Source organism: Pinus tabuliformis, chromosome 2_1, assembly GCF_031772625.1.
Source record: "Pinus tabuliformis cultivar Carrire ecotype Pingquan chromosome 2_1, CPIR1, whole genome shotgun sequence".
Lineage (NCBI taxonomy): Eukaryota > Viridiplantae > Streptophyta > Pinopsida > Pinales > Pinaceae > Pinus > Pinus tabuliformis.
This window is the reverse complement of record NC_142299.1, coordinates 433,978,059-434,004,763: the sequence shown is the minus strand read 5'-3', so window position 1 is coordinate 434,004,763 and position 26,705 is coordinate 433,978,059. Positions and strand designations below refer to the sequence as shown.

General features: G+C 36.2%; 1 protein-coding gene across 1 annotated transcript; it reads right to left on the bottom strand.

Annotated features, from left to right (window-relative positions):
* Positions 1-8,141: 8,141 nt before the first annotated feature.
* Positions 8,142-23,284, bottom strand: LOC149200751 (microtubule-associated protein RP/EB family member 1A-like). Its single transcript, XM_089402794.1, has 8 exons — positions 22,498-23,284; positions 20,287-20,355; positions 20,092-20,178; positions 17,489-17,595; positions 17,208-17,383; positions 17,004-17,080; positions 16,350-16,463; positions 8,142-8,939 (listed from the first exon to the last, which is right to left on the bottom strand). Exons 1-8 carry the CDS (start codon positions 22,609-22,611, stop codon positions 8,643-8,645), a joined length of 1,041 nt encoding a protein of 346 aa, XP_089258920.1. The 5' UTR covers positions 22,612-23,284; the 3' UTR covers positions 8,142-8,642.
* Between the last annotated feature and the right edge of the window lie 3,421 nt (positions 23,285-26,705).

The following is a 26,705-nucleotide window of genomic DNA, read 5'->3' as shown; positions in this document are numbered from 1 at the left end:
ATGGGAAGAGGCTTGTGACATCAAGGAAATTAGGTTGTAAGGTTGCTCTCCTTTGAACTCAATAAAAAGCAATTGCTCTTTCCTAATCATGTATATTCTAATATTATTTGTGAGATTCCTTAATCACTCACATAGCTTATAATTGGTTATTGATTCAATTTATGATGTACGTTGAGTTAAGATATTTATTTATCTTTAATTCTATATGCTAGATGTTTTGATCCTTTGTGTGTTTTCGTCTATGCATATCTCTTTTGGAATATCATGGAGAAGTTGCGGAAAGCACTAAAACGACTTCTAAAGCATCAAGGAGAAGTTGGTTGTGGAAGGCACTAAAAGAACTTCAACAGACACTTCGTTAAATTGGTAAGTGATCTCTCACATATTACTTGTTTCAATCAGTCATAAGCTAAGGAAAGGTAGCAGTTATGTTCTTGTTTGTTATTAGATTTTGATTGAGATCTAGGGAGATACATCTTGTCTGTAAGAATTATTAGTCTACCTAACAATCCATTGGTACTCAATATCAAAATATCAAAATAAATCGCTATCTCTGTCGGTTTGCAAAAATGTCATAAGGTCATCAACTTCCTCTGCACAAACTCTAGCAACATAAGTAACTACATCAATTCCACTGCCACAACAATGTTTCTCAAATCACATACACTATCAAACCTTAGCTACATACACAACTATTCAATCAACACATTAGCAACAACAAACTATGACTCCTTGGCCATACAGCAAATTCGGTTGTAAAGTGCTTCCTTGTTGGGGAAACCCTAACAGTGTATTAACAATATCTTAACAAATACATTTAGATCACTGCAACTCAAACAGCCTCTCACAATCAATTACTCCTTTTTACTCAAAAATTCATTCAATGTTATGACATGACAAAAGCATGTCATATTGTATCTTCACTCAATCCTCAATCATACATCCTCTGTCATAGCCTCAAGCTGCTCTTACATTCAAACCTTAGCTGGACAATATAATTTTATAATTTTCTTTTAGATACGTATTTTTTTATACATATTTAAAAAAATAATATATTCATAATAATGAATTATATATTAAATTTTATTTGAATATCTTTTCTCATTAAAATTGTATTATAAAAAAATTACTTTATTTATTTATTATTCTCTTACATGTATTAAAAAATAATATATTAATAGTATAGTGAGATGCATATTAAGTTCAATTAAATTCTATGTCAAATATAATAATGTTTGTGTATATAAAGGATTACAAAGTTAATATATAAATATTATATTGGATTATATTAAAAATATTATTTATATATATTTCAATTTAATGGCGAACTCCATTCGAACTTTATTAGAAAATTCGAATTCGAATCGAACTTAATCATTGTCGAACTCGAATTCGAACCCGAACCATGTGACATTGGTATTCATATACCAATGTTGGCATCAATAACAAGATCATTCAACAAATGTGAAAATTTCATAGCTTTCAAAAAATAGAAACATGTAGACTAAGTAGGATTGGTATCTACAATACCTAGTGAGGGTGTGCTAAGACAATTGCAAATTTATGGCATCAAATAAATATTGACTGAAATAAAACCTTACAAAGGATGTTTTGATTGAAAAGGGAAAATAAAAAACCCAAAATTGTTTCATTGATGATTTGGTAAAATTGTTTCATCAATGATTTGGTCATCATCATACCCTAACAAACAAAAAGCCATCAACATAACATGTTTTGGTAACTTAGTGAAAACATTGGTAGGGTATGGCAATGGGATTTTAGCTATTAAGGAGTCTGAAGGTAAAAATGACTACAATAACATTATTTTTCTATGGTTGTTTCTCGATAATTAAGGCTTAGGGTATTTTCATTAAGGGGTTGGGTTTCAATGGGCATGACTATTTGTTGAAGTTTCTAAGTTTACTTAGTTAGAAACCCTCCATGCATTTTATCTTATTTATTCCTACCTACTTGTTATTTTCCTTAACAAGTTATTTACAATGTAAACACTGAAAATAAACACTTAGTGCATGCTTAACATATTACAAATCAGCAACTAAAAGAAACAAGAACAAACACACCATATGACACCATTATTTTTGGACTAATGTCCCCAGAAAAACCCAATGTGGGAAAATCAATGCAGTTATATGAGGGTTTTCTTATTAAGCAATATCAGAGTACAATTTGAGTGTCGAAACTGGCCTACCCAACAGAGAATTTCCTTAGCAGTAATACCTCTCGATTTCTGACAAATCCACTGGCTAAAACCCCAGATAATCCTTTCGACAACTACTCAGCACCAATCTGCCCCAGAAACCCCAGCGACTGCCCAATCTGGACTGCATCAGCCTCTCCTAGCTCAGCGTTGCACTGCGTCAACCTATCTTGGTTTGCGTCAGCGCCAGGAGGCCCTACGTCAGCTTTCTTAGCCTCTACGTCAGCTACACTGGCCCCTCTAGTGCTCTGTGCAACACTTAGCTGCCTTTGTGTGGCCCTGCATGAGCACTCGCTACTCCTACGTCTCTCTCTCTAGCTGCTCTGCTGCTATCTCGACATTATCTTTGCCTTGTTGTTTCTCTGTACTCAATGCCCCTCAACTGTTTTCCCAATCGCTGATTCTATCTCTCTTTGCAAACCCTGCTCTAGAGAATAGAATGACTAATCACTCTGGTGTATTCTCCAAGTGACCCTCAAGCCTCCTCTTATACTTTTCTTATTGACATCTCAATGGCTGAAATTAAATCCCTAATCAACAGCTAAGATTAGATCTGGCTTGATCTATGTCTTTTGAACCACTCTAACACAGATTCATATTAATACACATTAACATTTTATTTTCCATAAGTTTAAACTTAAGGACTCCATTAAAAATATTAATTATTTCCTCTTATACTTTTCTTGTTGACATCTCAATGGCCGAGATTAAGTCCCTAATCAACAGCTAAAATTAAATCTGGCTTGATCCATGTCTTTTGGACCACTCTAACACAAATTCATATTAATACACATTAACATTTTATTTTCCATGAGTTTAAACTTAGCAACTCCATTAAAAATATTAATTATTTTAATATCCCCTGATATGTTTAGAATTTGCCCAAACCCTTTCTGGGTATTGGAGATCTCATGTGCACCAACCTCTCCACCAAATTTTGTGGCTAGAGCACATCCGATGCTACCCAATCAACACTATTTTGATCATTTCTTAAATTCACTGAAGCTTTATGAAAAACAAAATTACTCTATTCAAGAAATGATAAGCGTTCTTGCTTAGGATATAATTCTCAGCACACTAGGTTACAAATTTTGGGAAGTAAAAGGTTTGGGAAACGATGAATCAAGCTGTTATATACCTAGGGGGGATAATATGGGGTACCAAGGGAAGTACCCAAGGTAATAATGTAATAATGGTATGGGCTATAATAATAAATAAGGTGGTTAACCCATGTCATGTAAGGGACCACAAGTAGTTAATAATAATGTAATGGACCCATGGTATTAGTTGATGATATGAGGGAACCATGGTAATGATGCATGGTATTGTATGTATGAGGCCTATATAGAGGCTGGAGACTCCACATGGAGAGATATGAAGAGAAGTATTATTGTATGAACAAGCATATGGCTTGTGGAGTGTTCTCCTTCCTTAAAGAGTGAATGTATGGTGTTGCCCTACCATAAGGGTTTTGATATCAATAAAGTATCATTTCATCCTATTTCTGGGTTTATTTGCATTGTCTTATATTTTCATATCAGATCTATTGTATTTCCGGGTTAGATTTACAACAAGTGGTATCAGAGCACTTTCTTGGGCAAACCGTGGAAATTTTTTTTTTCATTTTTGCAGGGATTTTTTTGGGTGGCAAATTTGCAGATCAGATCTGTACGTTTTGGTGCAAGATCTGCAGAATCTAATTGCAGATCTTAATTCCTTGTGCAAAAATAGCCGATTTCAAAAAAAAAAATCGATTGAATCGGAGTCCAGATGAAGGAGATATCGCTAATTTAAAAATCAGTGGGGATTGCAGACAATTTTCAGGGCAGCGAGTTTTGCGGCGCAGATCTAGAAGCCCTGGTGCAAGATCTGCAAGATCTAATTGTAGATCTGGAATCTTTGTGAAAAAACACCTAATTTCAAAAAAAAAATCAGTTGAATCGGAGTCCGAATGAGGGAGATATCGCTGATTTAAAATCAGCTCTTTTTTTCAGAAATTTTGGGTGATGGCGGGGGAGTAGCAGCGCAGATCTGAAATTCCAGTGTCTGAATCAAAATTTATATCACATGGGCAGATGCAGAATGATTGTTCCATTTCTAAAGACAGGTCATAATAAGGATTCTGAGCAATATTGACGAAACTGTGACAATTACAAATTTTCGCCAAGTAAGTGAATTTTTCTCATGGAGACCCTATATTTTACAGGAAAAGATGATGGTCCTACTATTGAAGAATACATAAAAAAACAGAAGTGCTTATACAATTGGAAATGGTGGGTAGTGCCGCACTTTAGAGATAAGGCAACCACATGGTGGGGATTACTTAACCAAAAGAAGTATTCCAACCTGCCCGATGAAGAATTTGAAAAATTACTTTTAGACAGATGGTCTCATGCTAGAAAACAAGATAAGGAGAAACATATGGGGTTATTTCCTACTGGTATATCTCTATTGCAGGTTCATGGATTGATTCAGAAGGAGAAAATCGTTGTGTCTATAAATCCTAGTTGCAAGCAAAATCTTATCAGTGTTAATTTGGCAAAAAGATTGCAAGTTCCAGAAAAACTCATTGAAACTGCACAAGTTGATAATGAGGATGTTCAAGTATACAAGGATTTGAAGATTTCTATGGATAAATATGTGTTGCATGGTGATTTTTATGCTTCAGATATGGATAACATGGATGTTGTTTTGGGATACCCTTGGATGGAATCAGTGGGTACCATAAATATTAATGTACAGAAGAAATTCCTGAAGCTCTGGTATAAAAAGAAGAAAATTACATTACAGGATATTTCCATTAATAAACAGGTAGAGTCCAAGGGGGCTGAAGCAGAAGATGTTCCAGGGAATGACACTTACACATCTGATGATGAGCCAGTGATGATCGACAATCAAACACAAACAGAGGCGGAAGCAGAAAAGGTAACATGTGTTGACACATCTGATGAGGGTTCAGTGGTTGAAGTCATATTGGAAAAGAAGACACCACAACAAGCACCACAGCAGGGTGAATTAAAGAAAAAGACACTATGGATTAAAACTTCAACATATCATCACCCACATCACCCCGCAAGACAACAACCAACAAGATGGCAACCAATTAGCCACAAGGACAACAACCCCCGTATGACGGATAGCGATGAGCGACGATCCACCTACTACACACAAAAGAGCTGCCACGGTCAACTTCCATCTCAAGCGAGCAAGGCACCAGCGAGATCGAGGGTTCACCTTTCTTTTGGCTGGCTAGATGCACGTGCATGGTGCCAGTGGACTATTCTTTTGAGTAGATCTTATTATTTATGTTCTTCCCATGTTTCGGGAACGAAACATGCTTAGGGGGGTGGAATGTTATATACCTAGGGGCGATAATATGGGGTACCAAGGGAGGTACCCAAGGTAATAATGTAATAATGGTATGGGCCATAGTAATAAATAAGGTGGTTAACCCATGTCATGTAAGGGACCACAAGTAGTTAATAATAATGTAATGGGCCCATAGTATTAATTGATGGTATGAGGGAACCATGGTAATGATGCATGGTATTGTATGTATGAGGCCTATATAGAGACTAGAGACTCCACATGGAGAGATATGAAGAGAAGTATTATTGTATGAACGAGCATATGGCTTGTGGAGTGTTCTCCTTCCTTAAGGAGTGAATGTATGGTGTTGTCCTACCTTAAGGGTTTGATCAATAAAGTATCATTTCATATTATTTCTGGGTTTATTTACAATATCTTACATTTTCATATCAGATCTATAATATTTCTGGATTAGATCTACAACAAGTGGTATCAGAGCTATAACAAGTGGTATCAGAGCTACAACACAAGCCAAATAAGATTTCCCAACCAACGAGATTGTAAGAAGGCTTTCTCTCTAAAGTCAAAAAAGTCAAATTCACATTGGGTATCAAAAGCATCTCCTTCTTTGTGAATTATGCTCAACTTTTCGAACTAGTCAAGGACTCTTGGCAAAATCAAAGTTTCTTTTTTTTATTTTCATATTGGAATAAACAACAAAGATATGAAAATACCTAGGGAAAGTAGGTAAACAAGATTAATTGGCAACTTTCTAACAGACTTCAAATAGTTTTTTTGGTGGTCCTTCAATTAGCTTTCACTTTCAAACTTTGGCAAATGAAACATTATTTTCCCCTTTTAAAACCATCAACTTAGTTCTAGACCCAACATCATCCAATTGGATAGACACATGAAATTCATTTTCACGCTTTCTATTGCCATGGTGGGCTGACTCATATTCACGTTGATCCACATGGACCAATGCCTAGCTACCACATATTTTAGAATCTCAATGACATGTCACGGTAGCAACGCTCACCATGTCTATAGCTTGTGGCGGCAAAATAGCATGTCTATAGCTTGGGGGTGCGGGGGCGATGAATTAGCTTTTGACCATTGATCCACCTCTCTGTATGGATGTGCCCACCAAAGATGTCAGCGCGGAAAGTGCAAAAGTCAGCGAAATTTAAAATTTTGCTATTTTTATTTAATAGAAAATAAACTCCTTCACATAATAAATTTCTCAAATACAAAGGGTGCACACTAAAAAAAAACCTCAAAAATTTCAACCTCCAATACGGCTCGTACTACTTTCAAATCTATTCCAAACACCAAAACTCCATAATCCCTTACATTTATTTCAAATCTATTCCAAACACCAAAACTCCATAATCCCTTACATTCAATGACGACATGCTAAAGTAGTCATTGTGATTTTGTTTGACTTATTCAAATTCAGTTTTTTCCATCTCATTTGCTTTGGTATTTTATTTTACTTTTGGTATTTTATTTTACATTTGGATATTGTAATGATCATACAGAAAATGTAACTTAGACACATAAAATTAGGCACAATTCTCTCAATTGCATACTGCGACAAACTGAAGTGTTATACTGTCATTAGTAGTTTCAATTTTTCCAACGCCAAATACATGGAAAGGCACAATAACATGTTAGTTTCAAGCTTCAATTTTTTTTCTCAAAGTCTTTCTGTTTTATTATTTAACTTTAAATTCATATTATTCTCATTTCTTTAAAAAAATCCTGGGCATCGACATTCATTTTTTTAGCACTATTCTGAAAACAAAATTGTAAGCTAATGGAACAACTCTGCGTCACAAAGTTGACTGTAAAGATGTTACACTGATATTGGGAATGTAGTAATGATTTAAATAGATGGCATGGTCACATTCATCATAATAACTCCTTGTACTAATGCTGCTGCTGGTAAGTAACAAAAGCACACAGCTGGAAAGAATTTCCTAGCCAAAGATGAGATGCATGATGGTATTCATCACTCTAAGTTGAACTTCTCTTAAACACTGATTTTGCATAGCTTGTCTACTTGTACATAAGATTCCATCTCAAACTGGTTTTTCACAGCGCTTCTCCTGTACACGAACAAAGTTCCCATGAAAATGTTTTAACAAGGAAAATAATGGTTCCAGATAAAACTACTAATGCTACTGACAGCGACTAACAAGATCACACAGCTGGAAAGAACTTCCTAACCAAATACGAGATGAATGGTGGTATGCATCGCTGTAAATTGAACTCCCTTAACCCTTTCTACTAATGCTACTAATGGTGCACATAGCTATAGAAATTACTTCCTAACCAATACGAGATGCATGGTGTTATCCATCACTCTTAAGTTGAACTTACACTGAGTTTGCATCATCTTGTCTACTTATACATAAGGTTCAATCTCAATCTGGTTTTTCCCAGGGCTTATCCTGTACGTGGGCAAAGTTCACATGATTTTTAAATAAGAAAAATAAAGGTTCCAGATAAAGCTTTACCTGGTATTTGGTAAGGATCAATTATCCTTTCTTTTGCGCATTAAAGATATAAGATGCATTCCTTTTTAGTAGATTAAAAAAACATACAAGACTAGAAAAATGACTGCATTCTTTCCTGTCAAAAAACCCATGGTGGTACACTAAGCTAGTGTCAAAAAATCCTTGTACTGCACAAATATAACCCAAAAAGAAAAAAACGAAGGAAGACAACAAAAAACCTTCCAGATCATCTTCTCGCATGTCAAAAAGTTAACAGAGTAACAAAACTGAATAGTTTTATGTTACATCAATGCTTTTGCAAATATCACAGTAGCTGAGGATTATTTTTTGTAATATAGCTAAGCATATCTACAAACTTCCAGAACACCCTTTGATAGCCTAGAAGAATGAAAATAATTTCATTGTGGACTAGATACAAAACTCAGGCTATTAAAGGCCCTTTATCAGCTGGTTAAGTTGTCCATGCAATAGTTCCCTTAATAGTCTTCTTTTGTCAGAAAAGTCATTGCTCAAGTAAGAATATACCATGTTTATGTTCAATCTGTAGTAAAGTTCCAGTGGTCGTATTTTTATGCCCACACAGAGCAGCTATATCATTGCACACTTACAGGGGAAACAGGCTGCACTTGATCACCACTTCCGGTAGAAAAAGCATATAAGTTTCTAAGCTTTTGTGGCGAATGGTTAGTTTGTCCCCCGCTTTCTGATTCAGATCTGTCTACTGGTGTAACCGTATCCATCTCACTTCTCTTGTTGAAGGAACCCTCTACATTAATGTCCTTTGGCCCATTTTCAGGCAACAGAGAATTGTCAAGCATTGCCTGAGCATCAGCAATTACTGAATCATTATCATCTACAGCATACAAAATTTTCTGAATGGCCGCTACCACCTGTGAAGAAATGGACATCAGATTTCAATGCAATTGAGACTGAAAAAAAATACTGTTGCAATGAACAATTAGTAACATGCCCCCGTTGAACTGTTTATAGCAATCATCAGTTTGGTTGCACAAAAACTGCCAAATTATGTATGCTGAATTTCATTGTATCTAATTTGATTCTATTATGTCTTCTTAGTTTACATTCTTTCATCACTTTCAGTTGCAAGAAATGGGTAGAAAACGGCTTAATTAGGCTCAATTTCCAAAATCTTTCCATGGTGGAGTTAGGTGGGCGTTCAAATATTTAGCGATCTTGCATTATGTCACTACTACAATATTTTTGATGTTAATATTAGCCCAGGTGATAAAGAGACTGGCCATAGACATGGCTTCATCCTGCTCTGTAACATGGCGGCATGGCCTAATCACTCTGTAAAAATTGAACCAGAACCCTCTTTAATGTGACTGGCTGGATGTATTTGAGAAATTTCTACGTTTGAGGAACACTTTCAAACTAAGGAAATGACCTTATTATAGATGTCAGACCCTTCATTGGATAGCATTATCTCATTGAACAATGATTTTGATGGGAGATATCCACAAAAGCAAATGATTCCAAAAGTTCAATTTTGCAGACTCATTATGACTGGATGTCGTCCTAACTAGACGCTGATAGATGCAGACAGAGATGACTAAAAGGTAGAAGAACCTTGCCACTGGTGGTTCATATAAAAGAATCAGATGGTTAAGAACTCTTGTTGAGATGTGCAATAGATTTCTGGAAGTTTCTTGCCAGTTACCATATGAACAAAAGTTGCCTGTTAATGAGATCATTCGAAACAAGCAGGGTAGACAGAACTTCGCATGAAATTGAAGAGCTAGAAGGCGTTTGGAAAACATGCTGCCTCCATGCCCTTGTGTGGCCAAACAGGTTCACATTCTCTAGAAACAAGCAAGGTGGAACCTAACTTCAAATGAAATTGAAGGGCTAGAAGATATTTCAAAAATATGCTGCCTTCATGCCCTTGGGTGGTGGTGTTTATTCTCCAAGGAACGAAAGCTCACTTATGGAACAATGAACATCCCGATACTACACTATCTACACAGGTGTGCTTCCCTCAAAGAGATGACAAATTACAAATACCAAGGGATTACATGCAAATCTTACAAACTTCACTTGGCTTATCTCCCCGTCTTCTGTCCCACGGTTCAATAAAACAAAATCTTGTACCCTGAAATTTTGAATTATATTAGTTTTTGCAGTTTTTGAAAATGAGTGCAGTATTAGAATAATGTTATTTAGTGTTTAATGCTCATTCTTATTAGCTGTTTCTATTTTTATCTTTTTTCCTAATAGAAACTTGATGTTTCTATTTCTATAAATATCTCGGTATTACTTATTGAGCTTCATTTGCTCATGTAAATCAATTCAATTCATTCATTGATTATGGTATCAGAGCTCGGGTATTTTTTTCAAAATAATTTTTCATTGTTTGAAAAATTTTGCTTCATTTCGAAATAGCTCTCTAGAAGTCTGAAATTTTTTTACTGTGCATCAAATTTTCTGAGCCGCAGTAATCAAAGGATTTTTTTTTTATTTTTTTTTGCGCTCTTGTTCTGAGATCTCCAGTGCCTCAGTACGACCATCGATGAACTTGGGAAAGGATCAGACAGTGCACATTCTGTAAGTTATTGCTCGCCCTCGAACCCTAGAGAGGTTCGTGCTGCATAGAGGCAGTTTGCCAAAGGGCTCATTGCTCTGGTGATTCACCGGCTCCATCCACACAAGTTATAAGGGCCGAATCCATCATTTTGACGGCTGGATAGAGTGGTCGAGGAAGCCAAAATATATCAAGACAATTTTTGCTGGCACCGAGTTTTATCATTTACGAGGGCAAAAATAATTAGAGGACGAATTTGCTCAGTGCGAGGATCACCGTGTTCTGTCCAACATCGCAGGCACGTCCGACGCTTCATGCAAGCTCTACAACGGGCTCCACGTGAATTTTTTTCCCGCACATCAATTCGGTTGGCGTCTCAGACACGGCAATCTCCATGCTTATCCATTCGATGCACCTTCCATATTTCTAAAGCCATGTACTGTGCAATATATTTATCAGTTTGGTGATCTATCTCTGCAGCCAAGTTCAGTGTCTTCTTTACAAGATTTGGCGTTGAGTTCTGCCTGTCGAAAGGTTATCTTCAGGAGAAGACCGTGTTCATTTGCAGAGGATAGTTCCAGTTTATGAGACTGTTTCGACTCGGTCTAGTTCCTCCGATACAGCTCTTTTGGGAGGGGTACGGGAATCAATCGTGGGTTCTGTACAGTCTTCGCAGGTTTCTCCTGGCGGTTTGCATTCAAAACCCAGCGTCCGACTTTCTCCTAGCAGTTGTGCTATATGCCTTGAGGCAATAAAACCAAGAATTACTGTATCGTTAGAAGCTGTTCGTTGTGCTGCAGCAGCAGTAAATACCTCCGCAACATTAACCGCGACCATCCTTCGTGGCTCAATTTTTATCGACCAAGGTATTTAAAAAAATATATATTTGTCGAAAACTTCTTCCGATTACAGATTTGATGTGGGTTTTGTGATATTTCAACTGGGTAGTCGTCAGAATTTTCTGGGTGCATCGTTTTCCATGCCTCGATTTTCGAGTCAGCGGATTTGAATTTTGTTTCCAGCACCTGTCAGATTTTGTCCGGATCAGCTGACATCTGCATTGAAATCTGTGCCAGACTTCTTTGTTGTTTTCCGTGTCTTGGGAAACGTGCAAATGGCCTCGTTAACTAATCTAATGTTGGAAGGCAATCAACGCTTTAATGGCACCAATTATAACATCTGGAAACAGAGAATGTTGACCATTTTTGAATATAGGCGTCTTGATCAACTCGTTCTGAACAAAGAGCTTCGTCCTGGTACAGCTGGCACCGATCAAGATAAGTTTGATGATCGAAATCGAGAGGTCGTTATGCTTCTCAAGCTCTCTGTGACTGATGATCAGTTACCGCAGATTCCTTCTGGCAAGATAGCTGTCAAGATCTGGCAACATTTGAAGGAACTGCACGAGACATCCGACAAGAGCAGAGCTTTCTTTCTCAAGAATCAGTTGTTCTCCATCATGATGGACGAACATATGTCTTTACAGGAACATCTTAACAAGATTAAAGACATTCGAGATCAGCTCGAAGCCATTGGTCGAACCATGGAGGAAGAAGATATGGTAGTCATCACTCTGAAAAGTCTACCAAAATCTTATGAGCACTTCATAGAAACACTCAACATTACCTCCACTAATGTTGATCTGAAGTTTCCGGAGTTATGCACCAAACTCATGCAGCAGGATCGTTGGAAACAACAGTTTGGTAGTGGTGCCTCATCAGCCTCCTCAGAAAATGCTTTTGCTGCCAAATATCAGTCCTCTCAGTCCTTTCAGCAGAAAGGTTCTTCTCAGTTTTTTGATCCTGCTAGGAAGAAAAATGTGCAGTGTAATTACTGTCACAAATTCGACCACATGAAGAAAGATTGCCGACAGAGGATTGCTTTTGAACAGAAGAAACAAGGAGGGCCCCATTAGACAGTGAATGTTGCAGAACATTCCGAGCAGACAGAATCTGCCTTTTATGCCTTTATGGCTAAAAGGTCTTCAGATCATGTCCCGTCTTCGGCCTGGTACATTGACTCTGGTGCATCACGCCATTTCTCTCACAGGCGTGACTGGTTTATTGACTTCTCACCTTTCAGTGATTCAGTAGTATTCGGCGGAGGTGAAGAGTACACAGTGGTTGGCAAAGGTACAGTTCAGATCCAATCTGGTGGGCGCACACTCATCTTCCTGAATGTGTACTATGTTCCTGGTATGGAAATTAATCTGCTATCTGTCAGCCAAATTATCAGGAAATCTCCTCAGCTTGATGTAGTGTTCAATGCGCACAAGTGCTCCATTATCGACAAGGACACTAGTCTTACGGTTGTTGTTGGCCTAGAGGATCATGGTCTATACAGGCTTCTTGACACTAGAGATTCTCCAGAAGTAGCTCTAGCAGCTCATGTTTCTCCCATCAGCACTCTATGGCATCAATGATATGGGCATCTAAACATGCAGTATCTCTCTCAGCTCTCTCGAGAGGGACTTGTGTCAGGGTTACCTGATATTCAGACTCAGCAGTTGGGAGTATGCGGCGCCTGTCAAGCTGGCAAGCAACATCGGTCTTCATTCAAGGATGGAGAATCTTGGCACGCATCTAAGGTACTCCAGTTAATTCATGCTAATATTAGTGGTCCTATGCATACATCCGCTATAACTGGTTGCAAATATTTTTCGCTTATTGTAGATGATTTCAGTAGAAAGATGTGGGTGTATTTTCTAAAATATAAATCTGATGTATTTAGTATCTTTCAGAAGTTTAAATCCTTAGTTGAAAAAGAGTCTGGCTGTAATATCATAACTCTTAGGACAGATAACGGGGGGGAATTTTGTTCTTCTGCTTTCTCCAACTTCTGTGATACTCATGGCATCAAATGTCAGTTAACTACACCCTACACTCCTCAGCAGAACAGTGTTGTCAAACGCCGCAACCGTACGGTTGTTGAAATGGTTCGTTCCATGTTACAACACAAGAATGTTCCGAACAAATTTTGGGCTGAAGCAGTATTTACTGTTGTCTATCTTCTTAACCAATCACCTACTCAGGCTGTTAAGGGGAAGACTCCCGAAGAGGTTTGGTCTGGCCGAAAGCCTAAGATCAGTCACCTTAAAGTATTTGGCTCAGTGGCATATGTTTGGATTCCAGCTGCTAAGTGCTCTAAGTTGGATTCCAAAAGCCAAAAACTCATGATGACAGGGTACAGTGATCACCACAAGACCTATAGATTGATAGATATAGCCACTAGTCGCCTTAGCTTCAGTCGTGATGTAGTATTTGATGAAGACAGAGGATTCTTTCAGTCCTCTCCTTCTGAGCAGTGTTCTGAGGATCAGCCTCACGGTGTTCTTCTTCTGGTAAGTCCACCTAATGGGAGGGATGATGCAACATCAGTAACATCAGTATTTGATGATGCACTACCTGAACCTCCTCTAGAAAATAACCCTCCTCTTGCTACTCCTATTGTTCCTGAGCCTTCTCCATCTCCTCCTGATATTGGTTCCTCTACTTTCCGGCCTAAATGGTGGGCTAAAACCATTGGTGATCTCCAAGATAATGAGCTCCTTGAAGGTAAAACTTTTAGACATAAGAGCAAACAACAGTCTACAGTAAATTTTTCTCTTATGGCTAACCTGCACAATATTTTTGAGCCTCAAACCTATTCAGAGGCTAAGGGTACACCTGAGTGGGAACAAGCTATGGAAGCTGAATTCCAGAGTCTTCAGAAGAATCAGACTTGGACCCTTTCTAATCTTTCTGCAGGGAAAAAGCCCATTAGCTGCAAATGGGTGTATAAAGTGAAATACAAAGCAGACGGAACCCTAGACAAGCATAAAGCTCGCCTTGTTGCTCGAGGTTTCTCACAGAAGGAAGGGATTGACTATGAGGAGACCTTTGCTCCTACAGCCAAGATGAGTACCATACAACTTGTCCTTGCCTTAGTAGCACAGTTCAATTGGAAAGTCCATCAGATGGATGTAAAGAGTGCTTTTCTAAATGGTGACTTCCAGCAAAAAGTCTACATGACGCAGCCTCCAGGATTCAAGGTTGCCGATCAAGAACAGAAAGTCTGTAGATTAGTCAAAGCAATCTATGGTCTGCAACAAGCTCCTCGGGCTTGGTACATAAAAATTGATCAGTACCTCACAGATCATGGTTTTCAGCGGAGTCCATCTGATGCAAACTTGTATATCAAGCATACTGATGATGATATTCTATTTGTGGTTGTCTATGTGGATGACCTTATCATTACTGGCAGTTCAACACATTTGATCCATGGGATCAAACAGGATTTGTGCAGCACTTTTGATATGACAAATTTAGGACTTCTTCATTATTGTTTGGGAGTTGAAGTCTGGCACACTGAGAACAACATCTTTCTCTCTCAGTCCAAGTATGCCAGAAATCTTGTGGACAGATTCAGAATGCAGGATTGCAAACCTGCCACGACTCATATGGAACCAGGGCTCAAACTTTCAGCGTAGTCATCCTCAACCCTTGTGGATGAAACTTTATTCAGGCAATTAGTGGGCAGCCTCATCTACCTCACTGCCACTAGACCTGACATCAGTTTTGTAGTGAGCTACATTTCCCGCTTCATGTCAGCTCCTAAGGTTGATCATTGGATAGCAGCGAAGCGTGCGCTGTGTTATGTGCGTGGCACTCCTGATTATGGACTTCTGTACACTCGAAGTTCCGATCCTATACTCAGTGGTTACACAGACTCTGACTGTACTAGTTCGGTTGATGACCGTAAATCTACAGCGGGGTATGTGTTTAATCTAGGATCCGGTGCTGTCACCTGGACTAGTAAGAAGCAGCAGGGAGTGGCTCTCTCCTCAACAGAAGCAGAGTATCGGGGAGCAGTTAAGGCATCTTGTGAGGCAGTTTGGCTTCGATGTATGCTTGTGGATATGCATGTTTTTCAGACAAGCCCTACTCCCTTGTTCTGTGATAATCAGGGAGTGCTCAAACTTGCCAAGAATCCAGTCTTTCATGAACGAACAAAGCATGTAGAAACCCATTGTCACTACATTCGCTAGCTTGTTGAAGACGGATCCGTTCAGTTGAGATATGTTCCCACAACGGAGCAGCCCGCCGACCTCTTCACTAAGCCTCTTGGTCCTGATAAGTTTGTAAAATTCAAAGGGTCTATCAGTGTTGTAAATAGAATGAGCATTAAGAGAGGGTATTAGAATAATGCTATTTAGTGTTTAATGCTCATTCTTATTAGCTGTTTCTATTTTCATCTTTTTAGCAATTTCTTAGAAGAAACTGGTTTCTATTTTCTAATAGAAACTTGATGTTTCTATTTCTGTAAATATCTCTGTATTACTTATTGAGCTTCATTTGCTCATGTAAATCAATTCAATTCATTCATTGATTATGCACAAGGTGCTCGTGGTTCTGGTAAGTGTTCTTCACATTTTCTCATGGTTTTCAACAAATAATGTTGTGGTACTCACTACCTTTTTTTCAACAAGGAAAACCTTGTGGGAAAACTGAAGTGTTGCTTCCCCGCAATCATGGATGGCATCCATAGTAAACTCATCAGCATAGACCACTGCACTTCACCAAAGGGGATTCAAACCAGGCACCTGCCAGCACAGAACTAGCCAAATGCCCAGCAACATTGCCAACAAATGGTTGAAAAAACCCCCTTGGACTATGGTACCTAACTTAAAATAACCTCGAAGCTCATATTATCTAACAAGATCCCAAAAATCAACCAAAATCCTAAAAAAAAGATGTCATTAATTATATATAACACATACTGGAAACTGCTCCAACTCTTCATTTTGAATTAGGATTTCTATATCTCGAAGTTTAGCAAAGTAGAAGTCCCTTTCCTTCTCCAAATTGCTCACAGAAAGCTTTAATTCTACAACCTGCAGCAGCACAGCAGACAAATAAAATAACAACCAATTAGCATGTCAGAATATGCAAATGCACTCAGACAAGAAGATTTCCAAATACTAATAACGGTCACATAGCTATACCAGCTGAATTTTTTTTACATTTCAAATATCAATAAAGATTGAAGAACTAAGATCCAAAAGTCATGATGATTGAACAGCAAAGAAAAAACGACTCAAAAAACCTTCACAACCAAAAGAAAGATGACTAACAATTATAATCAGTTAACATGCTTACATATTCTCATTCCAGAAATTCCAAGAATTGTATTTAAAATAAAATTCAGAAATCCTTTCCACGTTCCATAAAAGAAATACCGATAGAACCCAGCTTGATTTTATTTGTACTAATTTAGTTTATCAACTCAAAGAAAAATTTTGGAGCTCTCAGGTCATCAACAAATTGCTAAATACTAAATACAAAATTAAGTAATCAACTACATTGGCAGTCTTTATAAACAAACAAACAAAAAGAGAAAAGAAAAAAAAGGGAACCTCCCCAAATTAGTATACCTGTTCAGTCACAGCTTGAACGTGTTCTACAGAAACATAGCCAGGAGGCACTGAAACATGCTTCCCTTGCTTACTTCCTGCAAATAAGAAAAATATAAGGACAATTAGACAGTTCAGTGGAACTGCTCACTAATAGATGTTGCAGAATGGGAGCTCCTGACCCAAGACGATGAGTATATTTCTAGTTATAATGTAGTAACCAACCACTTGGGCCAGCCCCAGATCCATCTGTACGTCGAATTGCTGAAGATGAGCTAGATTGAACTGATTTTAAAACACCTCCAATGCCCTTGTTCTGTGATGAGCATTGCATTGAAGACATTCCCTTTCTGTGGACTTCCTTTCCTCCTTTACATCTTCTCTCCACGGGATTATAATTGCTACAGCAAGAACACAAAATCTATTACTGATAAATGACAATACTCATAAGGAGGAATCAGCAATCTCCACTAGGAAATAGTTGAAAGCCAAACCAGGCTTCATACCTATTCATTATTCCACCTGTTGCAGAATCACAATACCGCTTCAACCACTGGAGAAGCTCCAGATTGTCCAACGGCCGACCTTTAACAAGTTTATTAACCTCTATATGCTGCTCAATAATCAATGTTTGCCAGCATTTTACACATAACATACAATCAACTTTTAATCCAAACAGTGCCGTGAACGAATAAAAAACTAGCAAAAGCATAACCAGAAAAGAATCAAGTGGACAAAGCAACATATTCGAAATGTCTGACAATTTTTATATATACTTGATCGCACAAAACAATGACGACAGTCAAGCTAAAAGTCTCAACGCATGTCAACTGCCAAAATGCACAAATCCAAGCATAACAAAGGTCAGCTATGCTTGACCGTTAAAATACCCACATGGATCAACTATAGGGTATCCTGTGTAGTAACAAACTATGCCCTCTTAATAGCATAAGAAGACAACTTCATTACTTTGCCATGCCTTCCTCACGTAAGAATAGATCTAAATTCTTTGCTAAGATATTCTGTGAGCAAGTACTCATTTTCTGCTGGCATTTCCCAGCGTGCATTCCCCCTTTCCTAAGTCTTGAAATAGCTATATAAAACATTATCAATTTGAGCTTATGAGACAGGAAACATATTTTTCAAAGAACGCTTTGCGTGATGGCCCTTTTAAATTAAAGTAATGGCATTGGATTACAATAAAATGGCATGTTAAGCTGAAATAGAGATCTTCTAGTCTGTGTCTGTTCTTGAAGATCCATAAAACCTTATTTAAGAAGAGCATCCAGAGGGCAAGCAACAGCATCAAATTGATTGGAACAGGTTTATCTGCTTGAGTGGATAAAATATATAACAGTTGTCTGCAGAAATGGAAAGCAATTATGTTCTAATATTTTACTTTACCTCTAAGTATGTTGTAAGTCTTACCTATAAGCTAAATTCCCCAAATTTTCAAAGAAACAAACTAGTTCAGTTGTAATAATCAAAATTCCTTACAAGCACTGCTGAGAACTATTCAAAGTCAATAGGATGTCCTAAAGGTCATGGAAGGTTAAGATGTATACTGTGCAATTCACGATAGAATAAGCATATGACACCAGAGAAATATAAAAATTTAAGTTGTAGTTGCTTAGAGACCAAACAAATCACAAGGGGCTCAATAGCCTTCTCACACTAATAGTTTTATCCAGAGAAGAAAAGGACTACACTTAATTTGGCCCATCACAATCTTGGAAAGGCCAATTGATACAACAATCTACGTTTGTGGTGACTGATCATGCCATTTATACTTTCCTCACAATGCTCCTTCCCTAAATTTTGGGAGAGGGACTTTACATAGATTGTGATCTCTTGATCTCTTGATTCAGCACTCTTCTAATCAGTTTGATCTTTTCGCATTTGAGATTGAGCACAACGACTCTAACATCGGATCAGAGCACGCCATCAACTGAGCCCTTGATTTGATCAACCCAGAGGAGTGTGTTGTACAAGGGGGATTAGAACAAAGAAAACCTGAAGTTGATAACTTTCCACTCCCTAATATTAGCACTAAAGACAGCATTATTTGTCATCCACAATGAATGTGAATTCAGAAATAACCTAAGAGATAAGGTATTATGTATGGAGATGTATTGAAATTTGTGAATATATGATTGTTTAACGATGATAAAGTATCTCATGCCTACTCCAGGAACATGGACCTTCTTCAGCTAAAGCAAGAGTTGATCAAAATTGAGATCATTATAAGGTAAATGGGGCTATAATTATTTAATCACGCCCTCATTCTGAGCAGCTTGGTTTTCAACTTGAAAAGTTTCTGAGCGGCCTTCTTGCAGACAAGGGTTCCATTAGTGCGTTTAAACTATAATCACGCTTGAAACTGTTTTAACTCACGTATGACTATTTTTCTGTTATCTATTTTAGTCATTTGCTATTTTTTTAAGTTTTGGTTCCATGGTTCTCTCAAATGTCTACATGGCTGCCATGAAAAATCAACTTCTACTTCTAATGGCCTTCCGATTTCTTATTCTTTGGATCATAACTAAAAATTGTCCAAAGTCAATAAAATGCCCTGCAAGGAGCATTAAACTACTTAAGCCACACATTCTGATAAATCACAGTAGAACAAGCAATTCCTAGCAAAGAAAGTTTGGAAAAATTATCTAGCAGCTGACAGAGAAAGGGTTATGCTTCCACGAAACAGTCAAGTAAATGAAAGCTCCCAGCCGTTAAAAGTTCTAAATTCTAATAGCCAGCTCCTAAACAAAAATAGATGAATTACTGTCATTCCTAACCTTAAAGAATAAGTGCCCAAAAAGATCTTCAAATTTCTACTCTGACACTGTTTGCTCCTTGCCCTGCAGTGCTGCTTACTTAATTGACATCTTTTACAATGGAAGTTTAACTCAAGATTGGGACTAAAACAAGAAACAGAGTCCTAGGTTATATTTTCTCAACTTCTTTACTGCATCTTTATTTCTTCATCCTAGCAGTTGGATCTATTTTACTTGACCAGAATGATGATCAGGAAAATGCTATCTCGTTTCTCTGTATACTATATACAAAACAGTGATCTGAAGTTAAGATCAAAGGCAAAATGCTAACATACCTTCTCTATCTTTAATTTTGAAAATACTTCTTGCAGCAATTTGTAATTCTGGATCATATCGTATTCTGTCTTTGCCTCGAAATTCACCTAATAAATAGAAGAACACAATGAAACCTTGGGGTGATATCAAACTTTCAAGCAAACCTCATTCCATTTGGCATGGCCTTCAAAGCACCAGAGTAGAGAAAATCGAACCTTGTGCATAGGGACAACTCCTGGGTGAATCATATCCATCATTTGGCATTGAACTGCACCTGAAGCTGCCTGCACGTAGATAATCATAGGTTTAAATATTTATGGACCTTAAAATCTGATAGTCATGAAAAGAGAACTTGCATTGCATTCAATATGCGGCCTCCACAATCAAGTTCGAATTTATTTATTTCGTATTTTAGTTTAACGCAGTTAAAACTTGAAATCAACTAACTCAACCCACACACATGAATTCAATTCCCCACAACAGATTGCATTATTAAGATGGCCTTCGAAGTTTCCTTTCATTTCCCATAAATTGATATTAAATGCAGCACACGGGGACAATTGACAGATTGTAAGTTGAGCAATTACAGAAGACATCATAACAATAGAATACTTCTATTATTGTAATTTGAAACTCATTGTCTGATATGTAAGATCCATGCCAATATTGTCTATATGTTTACTAGAGCATGCTGCTGGATAAGATAATTTTAACAATGTCCAAAGAATGGCTACAAAAGTAAATCAATAACACTGTTAAGTATAATAGTGCTGATAGAAAGTGGGAGCGTGAAAACAGCTCCAATATAAAGCAAGATGCAGAAAGTAAAAACTAGGTTAAAGCTACAGTCATGTAATCGTATCCCATTATAATCCTTATACCTTACACCTTTCTGCCTTTGAACTTTTCTGTACTGGATCTCACACACAGCACGCATTTAGCTTGCTATGACTCTAGCAAATATAAGGAAACACAGCACGCATTTAGCTTGCTATGACTCTCTAGCAAATATAAGGAAACACAGCACGCATTTAGCTTGCTAGGACTCTCTAGCAAATATAAGGAAATACTTGTAAAAGTTAATGGTATGCGTGACCGGAATTGAGTTCATGAGTGAAAAATTACTCTATAAAATATGTGGGACTTACAGCTTGACTGGATTTAATGGTTAAAAATATGTGTTTCTTCATTAAAAGTTACAGGTATTAGAGGTTACAGGTATTAAAGGTCACAGATTCAAATCCAAAAAGGTAAAGCATATACACCTCCATAAACATTTAGCAATCAAATTATTGCATAAAAATATTTTCCTATTTTTCGAGAATTACTCCACAACTTGGAGTCTGTCATCCCATCTAGATTTGGGATATTTTGAAATTGGCTAGAGTGTCATAACAAAGCTCAAGCACTGTGCCACATTGGTTCAGAAACGTAGTGTTCATTGGTTCATAAACGTAGTAGGTTGAGGATACGTGTTTCCTCATAAGAGATTAGGGTTCAAATCTAAAAAGTTAGAGTATGTACACCTTCATTGAATTTTAACGGCAATTTTATGCACACCTTCATTGAATTTTAACAGTCAGATTGCCATATAGATATATTTTCCTATTTATTGAGAGTTACTCTGGAATTTGAGTGGATGTGAACATTATGGTTAAGGATATGTGTTTCCTCATAAGAATGCACATGTTCAAATCTAAAAGAGTAGAGTATGTAGAAGATATTTTCCTATTTATGGAAAGTTACTCTGCAACTTGATCCGTTGTACCATCTAGATTTGGGATGTTTTGATATTGGCTAGAGAATCATAATAAAGATCAACTACTGTCCCACATCGATCCGGAATCGTAGTGTTCCTTCTTCCCTGGATAGGAATCTGGGGATGAGCAGCTCCCTTAAAAGAATGTCACATTGGTATAGCCTGCAGCCCTATATGCCCTACTATAATCATCACAAAATTCTCTCAGAGACACCATTGTGAGAAATTTAAAACTGGGCCTCTCAAGACACAGCCATAATTAGCAACAAAGCCACGGGACCAAGGACTCAAATTATCTAATGTCTGTAACCATACAAGCCCCCCACTGTTTCTTATGGCATCTAATGGTTCTAGCAGTCAAGTATGATGAATAACATTTTAATAATTCTGATCCTAAAAATGCAAGCAGGCAACCATCCATGACAATGAAAATTTTCTGCATTAATGCTTAGGTTCGATCTGGCTCCCATTGAATACAAGAATCCCACCGAGACTGAAAACACGTAAACACAAAAATTAATTCTCCGCTATTTGCAGAAATAAGTAAATTTTCAACAAAAACATAAAAAGATGACAATGTGAACAAAAACCACCTCCACCCATTTCTCAGTTTAACAGATAGAACAGAAAAATAAAAAGGGTAACTTAAAATTGGTATGAGGAATACCTCCTCGACTTTCGCGAGGTTGAGTTGCAGAGTGGAGTTGATCCATGACAGAATCTCATTCCTGCCTACAAAATAGGCACTGTCCATCATCCCTATGTTTGCTGCTGCAGCCATCTCGAATGGCCAAGCAAGTAATCTCTCTCTGCAAGAATGCCCAACAAATGTATGTGCCTCTCTGCAAGAATGCCCAACTCCCAATCACCCAAATGCAGTATGTATGGAGTTTAAAGGCAGCAAATAAAGCTTTATATATCCAGAATTACAAGGAAAGCAAGGGTAAGTACTGCCCTGCTTCAGATGCACTCAAGAGCCGACTAGGAATATACAGTGGGTATGAGGATTTGGGTCAAGGGTATGTGGAAAGCAACCCCAGTGATTAAGGGTAGGTATTAGTGATTAAAGGGCAAGTATCAGTTAGGAGAGGGCACAATCAAAGCACATCAAGCAATAAGTACAGAGAAATGAATATCTTAATCTTGGAAGTAATGGGGCCTTTTATAATGCCTGACGCTTTTATGTGGGGTAAGGGTTTCAGAATATTTCATGCCACATGGGATTAGGTGATTCGTATATGCATAAATAAAGCTTAGCTTTCAGACACACTGCTTGAATTTGACGCTCACCTCAGCCAAATGTATATGACAGCTAAAACCTTTCAATACATTCCACTTTCCAAGAGATATCCATGTGCACATTGTTTTTACACATATGATACTCGAATAAACTTATTTTTAATGAGAGAATTGGTCTTCCAAAAGTGCTCAGGTATTTTAATGGCGAAAACCAAAACAAATGTACTTTAAAGCGATCATTTTATGCGTACAGAAAGGTGTTCTCCGTGGGAAGTGATTCGCATTTGCAGCCATTGTCCAGAGCAAAGTAATATTTCAATTTCCGCGGCGCAGGTTTGGATTTAGTTGTTTTAATTTATTGGAAGGTGCCCAGTTTCCAATGTGTTTCCATAAATATTTTTATCAATTATATTTTTATTTTAATGTATTTATATTTTATGATCGTCATGATTAAGATTTACCTGTTTATGAATCTGTGGTAACTTTTTTATTATTGGAATTTATAATCATAGCTTAAAATTCCAAAAACTAGTATATGAAATTTAATAAATTGGTTTACTATTATATGAAATTTGGAATTTGGATGAGGATCAATTTTTTTTATATATTTAAATTTTTTTATAATTTTATAAAATTTAAGATTAAAAAATGATTAAGGATGCAGTTTAATTGGTGATGGTCCATTATGAAGTATTATATAAATTATGAGAATTGTTTTTTTTTTTTAATTTAGAATTGGTATTAACATTATTCCAGGGGTACTTTTAGAATTTAATTAGTTTGTTTTAGTGATTTTTACTTTTAGCTAATTTCCTTATATCGTATTAATAAAGGCCTTCCTTTTCTAAACCTTATAAGTAATAACATAGTTAAGTTTTAAAAAATTAAGTAAATAATTATTGGTTATTTAATGAATATAAATTATTAAATTAATGATAAGAGGTAATCCAATTTTACCAAATGACCCTCAAGTTTAAATGATAAACAAGAAGTTATTAGAAATATAGGATATGCCAATAACATTAAATGAATATACTATTATTAATAAACATGTACATTAATTATGGCATTTACCTTAGGTAACTAGATTCTAGGAATATTAGGGATTTAGCTAGAATACTATTTAGTGTTTTTTATTAATATTAGAACTATAAGTTATTAAGAAAATATAGATTATTGTTTATTACTTATTATTTTAATTTCGAATGGGCCTTTACAATTAAAAAAATTTTAATTAAAATGATTTATTGGATTTAAACCTTTACCTATTGTAACTAAACTCTAAGAACAATAGCAATTTATTACCATTTATTTATAGTTAAATAATTTGGGAATATTAATAAATATAGGTTTTATAAAGATATAATTTATTAATGACCATTATATGTAGTTTACCATTACTAATTTACCATAATTCATTAATAACCATTATATCTTTACCTTTGGATCCTTAGATATAAACAATTATTATTTAAATACACAGTGACCATTGTAACTAAATTCTAAATATTAATAGTAATTTAATACTATTTATTTATAATTAATTAATAATAATAAATATAGGTTTTTAATAAATATAATGACCATTATATTTGAACATTATATTTATTATTTTCAATTATCTAATAATAGTATGTTTCTGTTAATAATAAAATTATTAGTTTGACTATGATCATCAGGTCAAAATTAGTCGTTGCAATATAGCCGTTGGGGTCTCTGCACACTCTATTTATTCAAACTGAGCCAGATCAGTTCTTCAACTTGTCCTGACGATGAACCACACTGGTTGGTTCGAAACGCGTCGACAAAAGATTGATTATGTGATTTTGTCGAAGATTACTAAACAATGTTATGGATCACAGAAGTCTAAATTCCTTAAGAATTTTTAGTTATTTAAAATATGTTTTAAAATATATTTATATTTACTCAGTAATTTTTATTTCTAACTAGTAATTTAAAATTAATTTATTTTTATATATTTTTATAAATTAGTTAATCATTTAACTTTTAATTTAATAAGAATATAATTAATTTTCAATTTAATGATCAAATCGATTTAACTTATTTAATTAAATAAAGGTTATGCCTCCAACTGACCGTTTCGGGGCTAAACTCACCGTTTCGGGTCAATTTAGCCGTTAGTCAATTTAGCAGTTAACTGGTCAAGAATTATAGCCATTGGTTGTTCTGCGCTCAGTATTTAACATGCTAAGCTAGATCTAATTCTTCAACTTGTCCTGACGATGAACCACACTGGTTTTATAGCCATTGGTTGTTCTGCGCTGAGTATTTAACATGCTAAGCTAGATCTAATTCTTCAACTTGTCCTGACGATGAACACACTGGTTTTATAGCCATTGGTTGTTCTGCGCTGAGTATTTAACATGCTAAGCTAGATCTAATTCTTCAACTTGTCCTGACGATGAACCACACTGGTTGATTCGAAATGCATCGACAAATGAAATATCATGTGATTTGCGTGGAAAAATCTCTCATAATATATAAACAAATTTAACATGTTAAACATTTTTTGAAACATTCAAACTATGCTCATACAAACTAAATCACTAAAACCTACAGTTTTGACAAATAACTATCTAATTTTCAAAAATCATTTTATTATAAAATTAATTTCTCAAAATTATAATCTAAAAATATTTTTTGAATTTAGGCTTCTGTGATCCACATCAAGTTTATTGAGTAGAGTCTTCAGTCAAAATCACATCATAATTCATTTGTGGACACGTTTCGAACCAACCAGTGTGGTTCATCGTCAAGACGAGTTGAACTACATACAGCATGCTCTGGCTCTTCAACCCCTGACAATGAACAACACTCGTTGGCCCAGAATACATCGACAAATAAATTATGATGTGTGATTTTCGCTAAAAACTCTTCTCAATAAACTAAAAATAATTTGTTACAACATTATAATTTTTTATATAACATTAATAATTTAAATAAATTATTCAAGTCATTAAATTAAATTATTCAAATCATTAAATTAAATAATATGTTTAAAAAATATTTATATCCAAATCAATTCTAAATATATTCTATATATTTTTACCCAAAAGGTGGAAAAACCTATCAAACTCAGTTTGTCAAACCAACAGTGAGGACAGCCATCTCTGGCTGCTATCCGCGAATGTCAGTTGACACATCACTGTTATCAAGGAAAACCACGCCACCTGAAATAACCCGCTGGTGGTCCGTAAGGGAGCAGGCTTTCACTCCTGCCAGATGCCTCTGGGTTTTGGGCCGTTAACCTGTTTCCTTACGTCCGAGGAAGACGAGCTCTTAGCCAAGCAGAAGCAGTTTTAGGGCATACTCATCTTAACATCTCCACCGTATATCTTAAATATAATTAATTTTATTATAATAAATATATATATATATATATAACCTCACAAAATAATAATAAAACCATTAACATAACTTACACCACATCCAAAAAAAATCATTCACCACGCCCCAAAAAAAATATCTTTAATTAAAAAATAACTTACACCACAGCCCAACAAAACCTCTAGTTATTATAAAGGAAAAGGAATATTACTCGGTACAAAAATATAATTTTAATAGAGGTCTTTAATCACTTTCTCTTAAATTGTTTAATTGAAATTTAAATTTTAA